The following is a 14,177-nucleotide window of genomic DNA, read 5'->3' as shown; positions in this document are numbered from 1 at the left end:
ACTGGAATAGTCCCTGAAAGCCCTGTATTATTTTCAGGCAAAGCCTGGGAATTATCTGCAGGTCTCGATCCATTTGGACCCGTTGCATCTCGTGTTCCTTGAACAGAAGTCGAATTTTCCGCTCCTGATCCTGAACCTTGTGGGGGATCTCGATCACCCCCTGCACTGGCTGAACGACCATTTTCCTGTTGTACCTTCGTTTGGGAATCGGTTGTGCACTGTTCTTTAATTTACCGTTCCTAAGGTTCATACAAGATCTTGATATTGTCTAGACAAAAATAAAGCAATTGATTAAAACAATCTGCTTGACACTGTCCCACTGGGCGTGCCAATTTGTTTACGGTGATTTCTGGTAAACAACCGCTAGTCTTCCAAACTATAATAAATATGATTTGGTTACTCGCAGGATCGACTAGATTGATCCTAGGACACATAGTCAAGAAGATTGTCATCAACGTTCATTCGAACCATATTCATTATTTGTCTTCTTCAATAAGCGTTGTTCGATTAAAGAACAAATAGTCTTGACAATCACTTTGCTATATATAAATGTGACTTCAACGAAAAGATAAGTAACATAACATAGAAAATTAAAAGGACTATTGAAACGTAAAGAATCTTAAACTGCAGAAATGTTAAAGACTTTGAAAGTAAATGAAAGTAATTCGAAAGTAAATGACATTAAAGTAAAGATACAGAAATGTAAATGGCAAGAAGTAAACGAAATGCAGTAATTCTGGAAGATATTAAAAAAAACAAAAGATAATACACATGTATTAAAATGGTGGTGTCATACGTACATTTTCTCAGCGAACTCTTTCTCTTAACGCTTGATACTTGAGTAAATATGTGAGTGATTTGTACAAAATGAACACACTGAATCCTAACATTAAGACTCCTATTTATACTAGTTTCGACCTTAACGGTCCTATACTAATCTGCTGCCACGTTTCTCATAAGAACTTCTAGCGATGCCATCTGTTACTTGGACAGTTACGAAACCGTCTTCGAATTTCAAATCTTCCCGCCTGAGTCTGTCTTCGACGCGTGGCAGTGTATTAAACAAACACTACGAAAAAACACGCTAAGTAGTAATACTTGAATATATTTATAAATTTGTCTAAGTCCCCGAAGACACATACTTTTCACCAGCTTTCAGTATTCATTATCTTCATAGCGAACTTAGAAATCTTTACTCTCGAAGCATGACCATCAGTAGCCATTTTAAGGGATGGCCATCAGTAACCATCTTTCCTTCGATTTTTACTTCTTCGAAGGATAAATACTACAAAACGAAATTTTCAGCTAACAGGTACATGTTGAAGTTGTATAGGGGCAAGCCAGAAAAGATTTGAAAATATTTATCCGGGAATTATCGTGTCCACAGAGATGGCCGTTAGAATGTCATTCAACGTCTTATATGATTTCGAACTTGGTTTTGAATGAACAAAAGTATAAAAACAGAAAAGTAAATATCAACACAAAAGAATTCATTCTTCGGAAAGATAAGATTTATCAAACTTTGTATATAATCTATTTATCACAAGCTTAAACTTATCAACCAGTTATGCTCAACTTACGATACCCATCTATGTCATCACGTATCTCTCACATCAGTATCCATCTCTGAAGCACCTACGAGATCAATTCACAACAAAGGTTATCTCTAATTTGCCGGATTTTTTTCTGGTGGCCTAGCGCGTTTGATTTCTTTATTAAATCCGCTTATTACATGTTCTCTTTGATTGCTCAAGACTTCAATCCGGGTTCAGACTTAAAGGTAGCATTGAAAGTAGTTTAGAAATCCAATGTTCCAAGCAACATCCAGATTTTTTGTTGGAGACTTATGTTGGCTTGACTTCAAACTAGGGATGGGTTGGCTAAGCGCGAAGTCATTTATGGTGTTCATAGCTTGGTGTGCCTCCTCTGTTTAGGGGCCATCTGAATCTCATCATCATCATCGTCTTCTATTCTTCTCTTGCAAGGTTGCGATTGATGTTTAGGAGTGGCTCTTTAATTGGTTGAGAATCTACTGGTTTGGCAGTTCTCTCTCTTCCATTGATGACTTGTTATTCTTTGACTTGGTTCTACTGGTTTGGCAGTTCTCTCTCTTCCATTGATGACTTGTTATTCTTTGACTTGGTTCTCCGTGGCATAGTTAAGAGGAATCACATGATTCTTTTTTGGATGGCGGTGGTTAGAGCTATTTGATTGATTAGAAACGACACTTTATTCAATGGTGGAATGAAAGACGCTTCCGATATTGTGACCTTAGAGAAAACCTTAGCAGGGAGGAATTACATTTATTTTTAATCAAAATTTAATGGCCACACTAACATAATTTAACAATGAACGGAAACCACAAAATTGGTTAGCAAAATTGTTTTTGAAGACTTTAAATATTTATTTTTCTCAATGTCAGAGGTACAAAGATTGACAATCATATTCTACTTTACCCATTGGTGTTGAAGGGGATTTTATCATTTCATCCAAAATCTCTAATTAAACAGAAAGAAATATATGTCATCTTATCCAAATGTCCTCATATGGTTCGATAAATTTTTTGATGCAATTTACATCATGAAAGTTTAAAAATAATTCTCAAAATATATATTTTTCCTCCTGTATATTTGGATTTGACAAAACGAACAAAAACAAGTATATGTATATTATATGTACCCTAAAAAGAAAAAAATACCATTGATCAATCTCTCACTTTTAAAAATCTTAACATTTTAAGTGGAGACTAAAAACTAAAAGGAGAATAGATTACCTAACAAAAGAGCAGAATAAACAAAGTAAAACACGTGCGTCACCGTGGGGCTAATGAAACCGAAAAATCAAAGTTAGTTCCTAATTTTTCCTCCCACTCCTTCGACTCCAAATACAACTTGGATACTTCCATGGATACCCGACCCATATCCGGTCTTTCTTTCGGATCCTCCCCGACACAATCCAATCCGACCCGAATCATTTTCTCTGCCACATCCATCGGAAACGAATCCCTCAGCCTCCGATCAACCCATTTTCTCACTCCGCCGTGCTCCTTCCAGGCCTCCATCGCCGTATCCACCACACTCACCCTCCTGTACCCGCCGTCATTACCTTCCAATTCAAATCTCACCGCTTCTTCCCCGCTCAGAAGCTCCAGAACCACCACGCCGAAAGCGTACACGTCCGTCATCTGCGTTGCCGCGCCGGTTATAAGAAATTCCGGCGCCATGTACCCCCTCGTCCCCTCAAACCTCACCCCACGGCTACCGGACTTCTTCAAATTCCTGCCGGAGACCGTTTCAGAAGACTCACCAACGGACTCGCCGCAGAGCTCCGACGTACCGAAGTGACAAATCTTAGCGCCAAAGTTCTCTTCTGAAACAATTATGCTAGAACTTTTGATGTGGTTGTGAACGAAACCAGAACCCGAACCGGAGGAATTGTGGACATAATCAAGACCGTGAGCAAGATCGGAGGCGACTCGCATCCGTGAGGTCCACGTGGAGAGACTGGTGAAGCTAGGGTTCCGGCGATTTCGAAGGCAATCAGAAAGGTTAGCACCGGGAACAAATTCATAAACGAGGTAAATGCAGTTACCAGAAACAGAAGCTCCGAGGAGTTTAACAAGACTACTATGATGGCTCCGGCAGATAATCGCGAGACGGTCACGAAGCTCCGGAAGGTCTAACTGACGGCGGAATTTCCGCTGGAAAACAACAACCTCCCGATCACGTAGCGAACAGCGGAAGGAGTTGGATGAGAGACGGTTGGCGGAGAAGTTAGCGGTGGCGGTTGAGATCTCAGAGAAAGGGTATATGTGAGGGTTTTCTGGAAGATTGTGTTTGAGGCTTGCAAGCGAAGCGTGGCTAGAAACGGAAGAAGAAGAGGTTTTGGACCATTCTTTATCTTTTCCACCGTATACGTAGCTTCTTGATTCTGTGATTGGAACTTCACTGTTGGAAGATAGAAAATTCGAAGACGAAGGAGAAGATGAAGTTCGTCTAGGGTTTCTGTTTGTGGGTTGCACCACGGTGGTGCTCTTTTTAGATTTGCACATCGAAGTAAGAATTTGTGACTCATTAGTTTATTTTTCAATAATCTTCATAGGATCATGGAAAGAACAAGTAAAAGTAGGTTGGTCTTTTCTTCTGTGTCTTCAGTTACGTCTTGGTCGGGTAATAAATAAATAATTGCGTCAATGACGGTGGGTCACACGTGGCGTCCGTTTATTTCAGCTAACTGTCTCCATCTAAAATTTTCAGTAAAAATTGAAGAAAATTAAATATCGATTTTTGGTTATAAAAAAATACACCCAAGAGGAATTCATAGAAACTACATTGAGAGCAAACATGTCTTGTTTCTTACTCTCATTTTTCTTGTCCCTCTTTTATAACAAAATAACAAATTAAATAAATATTATACAGCAACAATTAACATCTGTGATGCTAAATGATCAAAACTCCTTCACAAGTTATTACCAAATTGATTGGATATTGAGCAATTACAACCATTCTATATCCTAACTTTACAGCTAGCTAACCAGAATGCTTATGGTCAGACAGACATCTATTGCCTCACATCTAATCACATATATGCACATGTTACAGAATGAATGTTTCAGGCGGGAGATTTCACATAGTGTCCTGTTTTTCGTCTGTGCCTGCTAAAATCTGATATAAACCTGAAAGAAAGGCCGCAACCCTCGACTTTACATTGATAAGGTTTCTCCCCAGTATGAACCCTTAGATGCTCGGTTCTTGCCCATGCCCACTTGAATGACATGGAACAGCCTTTCCATGGACATTTCAGGGGCCTATCGTCCTCGTGAATGCGCTGGTGAATAAGTGCGTATTTGTGGGAACTGAATTTCTTACCACACCCTTCATGTGGGCAAAGGTTACGTTTGTGCATCTGTAACTCAGCCTTGGTTGTGAAACGCATACGGCAATTATCAAGGTCGCACTTGTGCGGCCTTTTAACATTGACTTTTTTATCCTTGCGAGGAACTGAAGCTTCTCTATCTTTGCGAGGAACTGAAGATGCTTCGGGAGGTTTCCGTGTCCTTTTAGCAACCGGATTTTCCTCGTCGTTTTGGCTGATGACTCTTCCACTATTGCTTGTGGTGGCAATCTTCCCAGTTCTTGGCCTCAACCTCTCACATGGACTTCTTATAAAGTCATAGCAATCAAGTTGGTTCTTAGCAGGGTCTTCCATTTTCCTCTTTTTGTTCTTTGCGGGATTGGATCTGGGAGCTGCTGTAGTCAAGTCACAGCTTTCCAGCTCCCCATTATCTTGTGACAAATCTACTTCGCTTCCATTTATGTTTTCTTTACCACAAGTCTTTTTCTCGGTCTGAGAACATTCCTGAGTTGATACAGAAAGTTCCTCATTAATTCTATTAACGGGCTGGATTTCCATTTCTGTTTCTGTACTCGGAAGAAATTGAATACATGAGTCTTCTTCGGGATAGGTTTCTACTGAAACTTCAGAACATCCTATTTCTGATACAGATACACTTCTACTATTGCCTTTTGCAACAAAACTAGAAACGGGTTCCTCATTAGTTCTACTCTTAATTTGGATCGGAGACTGCTTTGCAGACTCTAAAACCGCTTCATCTTGCAACCCCTCAACATATTCCCCACTTGTAGATTCGCAAATTTGTTTTGCTGAAATATGAGTGGACTGAATTATTTCTTCTTTACCACTTTTTCCAACCTGTCCTTCATGCTGCATTTCACCATCCAACCTTACTGTATCATAGAAGTCTGCAGAAGCATAAACCTCTCTTGGAACTTCACAAACGTCTGCAATAGGACTATGTTCGCTTATTGTTTTATCATCATTTAGAGGTTCCTTGTTCATTTCATTCAAAGACTTACTTTCTCCCTCAGTTGTCACTTTTAATGACATTGAATTGTTTACTCTTTCTTCAGCATAAGTATAATTTGGACTTTCAAAACTTCCATCAACAGTGGCAAGAGCAGGTTGGTTTTTAATTGATGTCGATAAAACAGCTTCACTGTTGCTTTTGCATGCAGACTGATATTCTAGATACCCTTCACCATCCAAATCTATGTCATTACACTTGCTATCATTGACAAATGCTTCAGTAATTTGGTTGTTTCCTAACACATCAATATTTCCATCTATTCCACTTGTAAGAGAATGAGAATATTTCTTGTCCTGACAATCCTCACTCTCTTTGCCACATATTTCTGAGACACCGGTATTCAAGCTCATACTAGTGGGAGCTTCGGCATTCTGGATTTCATGATGCATTGGAGATATTGCAGCAGAAGCAGAGCCATGCGACAAAGCACAATCACTCCTGAAACTGTTTGTGTCAAGCTCAACTTTAGAAACACATTTATAATGATCCCCACTCAAAACAGCTGGTGCATTTTTGGACTTTTCATGGGATTCACGAACCGTGCTTGCTGCAGAGAAACTGCTTTGCTTTGACTTGAACTTCTTTCTTGAATATTGAATTAGCTTCTTTTCAGCAATGGAGCCATCTATTTGCAAAGGATCGTCTTTCTTTATCTGAATTTTGTCAGGTTTAAACTGAGCTAAACAATTCGACCTTTTAGACCGAGTTTTTTGTGAATGCCAATTTATAGATAAACCAGGATGTTTAGGATAAAGCTGCATCCCTAATGCTAGTGTCAAAGGAACTTGTTTACATGGAGATTTGTTCATACTGTTGACACAAAACCGCAGGTTAAGGCCTAGTTTAGATGTCCAGTCTTCACATTCATCAAGTTCTTCACCATCAATTGCCAGATCTATCAGAGCCAAATTTTCTGGGGATGCAATATCTATTGGAACCTCATTATAATCAAAATCACTTTTTATCTCTTCTGCAACTGCACTGGCATGTGCCTTTATTTTCGGATAGTCTATAAAAAAGAAGATTAGTAAAAGTAAGAAAACACAGCTTATAATAAATATTTCAACTTATGATAAATTGAAGTTAAATTCAAAACAGAGAAACTTGTATATCTACATAATTTGATATTTGAGTTTATAATGATAACACGGAAGTTTCTAATCTTCAAACGGACCTGAATGACAAGTTATAAGCACATTGGCTCCACCTTTGCTCTGCAACATCTCTACTATCTGAACAGCATGCTCCAAGCAGAAAATCCGCGGCTTCATAAATTTACTGGAGGTGTTCCAACACTTATTGCACTTGATCAGTGACTGATTTTGTGAATCCTCTGCCAAAGCAAGTTCAGAAACAGAAAGATCCCCTGAAGAACAGGTTAAATAACAACTAATGTCAGCATTTCCAATAAACATTTTTATCAAATGTTTCTTTTCGGAAAAACATGACCACTAGATTAGCTTCCATAGTATCATAAATATACAAGGGAAGGTGCAAATCAGAAATTGTATATTTGGCAAAATTATTTTCCACTAACTTTTACCCAATCATGAGATAAGAGATCTCATATTTCACAATGAATAGAGTAGTAGCTGCATAGACCAATGCAATATATCAACTATAGCTGCTTTACAACTCAAATATGCTAAAAAAATCACTGCAGGAAGGGCAGTTATAACTTATAAGGTGCTGAAGAAGTTGCAAGAGATGCACAAGATAATTGATTTCCTTTATAATATTAATATTCTATTGGTTGATTCCGGGAACTTAAAATTTTAGAATTTAGACAACAGCATCATAGAAACACTAGAAACCACAACTTATCTAACTGATGTACCTGTAGTAGCTAACGAGTTCAATTTCACCACACCATGCAATATGCATAAATAAAAGCATACGTGTGAAATATGATCAAAAAAAGGATTATAGGACAAAGTATAAAGGCATTACTTGAGACTACACTGTGAAGGGAGGCAACAGAGTTCAGGGAAGAATCTTCAACTAGATGATGATTATCAGGAAGAAGTTCCATTATTGATTTTTCAGTTGGCTGTATCAATGTCATAAATGGAAAACCAAGTATTCCACATCCCACACAAGCCAATGCTCCTGAGTCAGTTTGGAAGTGACATGGAAGACTATCATCACAACCATCATATAAATCGGTCAGATTCTCCATGTACAAACTCATATCATCAAGAAGAGAATGGCTACTCTTATCTGCAGAACTAATATTATCATTTGACATGTCTGTTACATAGGTTCCAGAAGTAGAAGCTAAATCCGGCAGCTGACGATATTTGCCAGAATCTGGTAGTAAATCAGCATTCCATAAAACAACTTGTTTAGTAGCTTCTTTTCCAAGAAGAACGGATAGCAGTTTGTTTTCCTGCAGCATATCTTCTATAAAAGCCTGCTTTACTAGAATCTCTCTGTCTTCTTTCTGACGGTCTCTCAGACGAGAACTGCGCACACCAGGTAATAGTGTCCTTGGCACACTATCAAAACCAAAAGCAGAAGAAATAAAACATGATTTGTTACCCACTTGATACTTTAGATAAAAAAAAACAAAATGCATGTTACAATAATACTGTTGATTATAAGAATAATCTGGGGAAAAAAATCAGGGAAATGTAGATGGATCTAACAGCATCACATTTAACAAACATACATCACACTTATGATTTAAAATTTCTCAGACCTCTGACTTACATTAATGTTTAACATCAGCTGGAAAAGCCCAGAACAACTCTAATTTGAATGCAGTAAGGGTTATAGCAAAGGACATGTATAACTAATCCAACTTAAAAGACACCTTAAAAGGCTAAATTCATAACCCGTCGTTCTTACTTACCCAACTAGCCTGTCCATGTCATTAAACATAACCCATGGGTCACAAGAGTTAAAACTGACTAGCACCAAATAGTTAAAAGGAAAATAGAGGCAACCAACCATTCATATATCATGGAATGATTAATATAACATCCATAGAATAGTATCTATGTATAAAGACGATGTCAGAAAATTTTCTCACCTTGAAATAAAAGATATGGTAAGCAAGTAAAGCAGTTGCTGATGGGAGAGCATGGGAAGATGATTCATTGCAGCTCTACGCACAGCAGCTTCTTTAGCTATACCAAGCCATTGTGGAGTCCCAAAGTTAGCAGCTTCCCCACAGTTAAAACCTAATAATTTATCCATATTGAACACATAAGATAATAAGAAATATATTGAAGATAGAAGAGAGATAAGCCTCACAGGACAGAATAAATCAAAATCAAAATAGTGAGCTTCTTTCTACCAAAACAAACAGTGAGCTTCTAAGATACAAAGGGGGAATATGCGGCTTCACTATAATCAATATCTCATGATTAAAACTAAAAAAGTAAAAATACTACTAATAATTTGGTACATCAGAAACAGAACAGACAAAAACAAATCCACCAGAAAATTATAAGGATAAATGGAACGTGAAAACCAACTTATGCAGTGAATAAGCCACTGATTCTCCTAACATTCAACATCAAAGCACAAAGACTCCACCTTTTTTAATATCATCTACCATGATGACTAGAAGTAATGATCATATCATACTAGTGTGGGCTAGAGGAGTGGAATTTGAGAAGTTTGTACTTTGTAAGGCTTCAATTTGAGCCTCCATGCCAATTCCATCACCAAGATACTAACAGTGGCATCCAAGCCTTAACAGTAATTAGATTTGACTAAATTAATTAGGCAACACCATTTTGCTATGACAAGTCGAGTTTTCAGTAAAACCATTTAGATCAAGTTATGTCAAAAGTTAATCATGTAGCCGACCCCACTTAGTGGGATAAGGCTCGGTTGTTGTTGCTGTTTTTCTTCTAATGGTTCTGTATGTCATGTTGCACCCCTTTCAACTGAGCCATCATTCATTTTTCACACTAGAGCTTCTTTCAGTCTTCTCACATTACATCATCAGAGTATAAGACTCGTGACAAAATCACTTTTTTGAAATTCTATTATCTTCTCCAGTTCTCTAATATAGTTGCTACCCAAATTCCTTCCAAATATATTGTTCTTAGTCCTATCTTTTATTGTATATCCACTCAGCATTTTCATCTATGTCTTATTTTTTACTCTTGTTGGCATTTGACTGCCCTAAACTCATTAACATGGAGAATCATTGGCCTTGTAACCTATCAGATGAGAATTGTCCAAATATGATAGGCTGATTGGAACTTATGCCTAAAGAATTCTACCATTTCACCCACCTTGATGATATATTGACATTGTTATAACAAAAAATTGGGTCTGCAGCAGTTTTGATTAAATTTATAATCACTAACTGACTAGAGGATATATAAATGACTAGCACATTCTAATTTTAACTATATACTCACATTAAAAAAAAAATTCTCATAATTCTTGTCGCAAATCACTTAAGATTATAGATACTCTAAAATAACAACAAAAACATTCTACGAACCACAAACATTTCAAGCACCATATGTCAAACAGCTCTATATATCACACATTATATAAAGGCCTCTATTATCACTCCATCATTTACACAGCAAAAACCTACAACAGCAGTATTCTGCAAAATATCAGTAGTGTACATTAACTTCAAAGCAATTACCATGGCTGAATCCTACATGATAAGCTCTTGGAAAAGTCACGACAAATTCACCAGGGTTCTGTACTAACCTAGAAAGAAACATCAATATAGATATCAGTACTAATTCAACAAGAGAGTAAGAGATTGAGCAGAAAAAATACCAACTATAGATCTTAATCAATAATTTCTAAGCATATGTTTAACCCCATGAATCATTCATGACATAACAACAAATCAAATATGTCAAGCAACTGACCTGCAACAAGGAATCCCAGATCCAACAACTACCTCAGGTGTTAAGAGAGTTGTTTTCTCGCCCAATAGTTTCAAAGCAGCTGATAAGAAAAGAAATTGTACATGAGCTATAAATACCGTAGAAATTGGAGCACTCAACTACTTCAAGAATAAAATGAATCTCTAAAAAGAAAAAAACAAATGAATGGGCAGAATTTGAATTCAATCATATTATTCTTTTTTTTTAGCCTCAGAGGTCTTAGTTGGAACTTGGATGTACGGGAATTAAATAGGAAGTATCAATGAAAATTTTCTTCCGCCTTTAAAACAAATCTATGTCGTTGTTTGACACATGCCTTACAAATTACTTATGTGTGGAAATCTCTTAGAGTTTTGATTGTGCCTGACTCATCCCTACAAAACTGGTTTGTAAGGTGAGGATTGCGGCGATTATCCCCACTTATAAACACAACACAGGTCATATCTCTAAGCAATGTGAGACTAAATTCACCCCTTCAAACCCAACACAGTTAAGGTGTTGGAGGCTGCAATGAAGGCAAGACAATGCCGCAATTAAGGCAACTAGGGGCTGACCGCAATGAAGGCGGAAATTCCAACACACCCCCTCACGCTTGGGCCTCAATGAGGCCGGAGCATGGGCGATGCGGGAAGCCCAACAAGTGATCTAGGATAGGCTCTGACACCATCTTAGAATTTTGGTTGGGCCTAACTCATCCCTACAAAACCGGCTTGTAAGATGAGGATTGCCCCCACTTATAAACACAACAGCAATGTGGGACTAAATCCACCCTACAAACCCATCACAATTAAGGTGTTGGAGGCTGCAATGAAGGCAAGCCAAATGCCACAATTTAGGCGACTAGGGGCGGGCCGCAATTTAGACGACTAGGGACGGGCCGCAATGAAGGCGGAAATTCCAACAATATCTAATATTTAAGTGGCAATAGGACAAATATTAGAACAAGATAATGATATCAAATTCAAATGAATTATTATATTATAAAGATCTTATCCTCCCGACTCTAGTGTTTTTGAAAATTGGAAGGAAAAAAAAACTTATAAAACATTTACAGAACTGCGTTATTCCATCCATAGCATTCATTTCCAATAAGTCTAGAGCCAAAACCACCAAGAGAATTCACACATTTCTAGAGAACATAAATATGACAGGAAATTTAGCTACTCCGAGGAAGATCGGGAGAGACTGCATACCTAATTTGGCTACTTACTTTATCATCCTTGTAAGACATAAATATTCACAGTGAATCAGAAATGTATCTAAACAGAAGACTCATTTGCTAGCAAATATAAGAAAAAAATGCTCTAATTGTGAATCATGAAAAATAGTAGTTTATTCAATTCCTCTATGCAACAGAGCTATAGTGCCACTATAGCCGCTACTTCAGAATATCACAGAAAAATTGCGTTTTGTTCAAATTCCGTTGTGCTATAGCTAGCTAGCAGCTATTTAACAATACTGAGATATCTGACACTCTAGAACCACAACACACTTTTCTTGACATGCCAAATATACAGACCAAGTTTGTTATAATTTATTTCTTCCATATGCATGAAAGAACTTCCAGAAGCAATGTAAAAATATTTGATGAAATAAAATTATTTAATATATCTTCAACCTTATAGGAAAAAGAAATATGTCAACAGATAATAGTCACGGAATTCACATACCAAATTGATCAATATCACCACCATAACCCTCGGTGCGGATGACTTCCTCAAAGGCAAGAGCATAACTTCCAGGAACAGAATACCAAGTCTTTGATGAGCCAGTGTGAAGATAATTCAAGCTGTGAAGCTCATGGTCCTCTACATGCCAGGCAAACCAACTAAACAACATACCAATGTATATCATAGGAGAAGTAACACCAGGAATATCATCCGGCATGAAACGCGTTAGTGAGCCTGAAGCACGGGCAATAACTTGCAAATTCCAAGGACTATTTGAAAGCTTCCAACCTGAAGTGCCTTGCATATCATTGTTGGCATCTGAAGTCCTCTCCTTAGAAGACTGTGATGCCTCATTTTCTGTAGATGGTGACATAGTCATAGCTGATTTAGACATCTCTAAACATGAGTCAGCATGACTTGGAGTCGCAACGCCGGTAGGTTGGTCGTTTTTTGTGTCTTTTACACCATCCATTTCAGTTTGTTTACAAACAGAGCTATCTACTCTACTCTTATAATAAGTCCTTTTCCGTTGCCTTCTATGACTTCGATAAAACTGACCCTGTGATTCTCCAAAAGCAGACCCAGGCACGTCATTGGCATACTCCACATATATTGGCTTCTCTGAAGCCGCCTTCCAAAACATAGCCTCTATAACCAGTGGAGAAACATCCTTCGCCATACCAAGAACGCTTCTTGCAAAAGACTTCGATTTAGACTCAAACTGTTCCAATGTATAAACCTCTCCACTTTGCCATACTTGCTTATGAACACATGACAGTGGCTTCTGATCCGTCCCTTTGATTTTTTTCACATTCTGCCCCACTTCTTGTTGCCTTGTAGTAAACACAGCCCGCGATATCCCATCAGTACTACTATCCCAAGAACCTGATTTCAAAGAATTACCAACTCCTAAAGAACTGTTATCTGGACCCAATTCGGGACGCTTCAAAAGGGACTTGTTCAAATTCGAAAAAACATATTTTTTTGAAGGTTTGGGCAAGGGTGGGATAATCTTGCAAATCCCAAAGTTACTAGCTTCTTTCTCAATCTTTGAAATATAAGCAATAGGGTCAGAAAATTCAGTATCTGTAGGTCGAAATTCAGGTGCCAGTGGCAACTCCTCAAGCCAATTAGGGATTTCAACATTGCCCATGACATGAAAACGAATCAAGATGGCAAAATTGAAGATTCAAAACAACAATGCAAGTTGTACCAGGAGGCTAATGCAATTCAATCATGCGCAGAAACTACTATCCATTAAAATTCTCAAAAACCCTAAATTGGGGAAAGGGATTTGGTGAAATTTTGCTTACCTTTGAAAGAATTGGGAACAGTTTTGAGATCAAAGGTTAAGCAAAATAGCGAAATGCACAGTGGAAATTGAGTTGTAGAGACTGTAATTGCAGGGCACTGTGCATAATTTGGCCTCCAAAGTTCAAACACCGAACGTGTATTTGAGAGAGAAAGATATAGCGGTGGTTTCGGATCCTCAGCGGCAATATCCTCTGTAGCAGTTTCTACTGCAAATATATTGCACGTTTGATTCATCAGACGGCTGTTATATTAGATGAAAATTAATAATAAGAATAACAATAATCCATGAATTTTCTCTTTTATTTTGATGCAACGTTAGTATTGACTTGTTCATCATTTCCATGCTTATATCATTATAAAATTCATCATATCTTTTAAATTTTAAACTTGTGTAATTAATTGTTTACAAAAACAAATGTTTGTCTTCACCAT

The 14,177-nt window shown here is 37.7% G+C and overlaps 2 protein-coding genes across 2 annotated transcripts; both read right to left on the bottom strand.

The window, feature by feature from the left end:
* Positions 1–2,695: 2,695 nt before the first annotated feature.
* LOC131643747 (lysM domain receptor-like kinase 3) lies at positions 2,696–4,309 on the bottom strand. The gene has a single exon (XM_058914050.1). The coding sequence runs from the start codon at positions 4,049–4,051 to the stop codon at positions 2,813–2,815; it is 1,239 nt and encodes a 412-aa protein (XP_058770033.1). The 5' UTR covers positions 4,052–4,309; the 3' UTR covers positions 2,696–2,812.
* A 135-nt stretch (positions 4,310–4,444) lies between these two features.
* LOC131643746 (lysine-specific demethylase ELF6) lies at positions 4,445–13,944 on the bottom strand. Its single transcript, XM_058914049.1, has 7 exons — positions 12,432–13,944; positions 10,744–10,822; positions 10,509–10,576; positions 8,922–9,072; positions 7,838–8,385; positions 7,062–7,253; positions 4,445–6,896 (listed from the first exon to the last, which is right to left on the bottom strand). Exons 1-7 carry the CDS (start codon positions 13,582–13,584, stop codon positions 4,612–4,614), a joined length of 4,476 nt encoding a protein of 1,491 aa, XP_058770032.1. The 5' UTR covers positions 13,585–13,944; the 3' UTR covers positions 4,445–4,611.
* Between the last annotated feature and the right edge of the window lie 233 nt (positions 13,945–14,177).

This window comes from Vicia villosa, linkage group LG1 (genome assembly GCF_029867415.1).
Source record: "Vicia villosa cultivar HV-30 ecotype Madison, WI linkage group LG1, Vvil1.0, whole genome shotgun sequence".
Classification (NCBI taxonomy): Eukaryota; Viridiplantae; Streptophyta; class Magnoliopsida; order Fabales; family Fabaceae; genus Vicia; species Vicia villosa.
The sequence above is the reverse complement of the archived record's forward strand: the minus strand, read 5'-3'. Positions and strand labels throughout refer to the sequence as shown.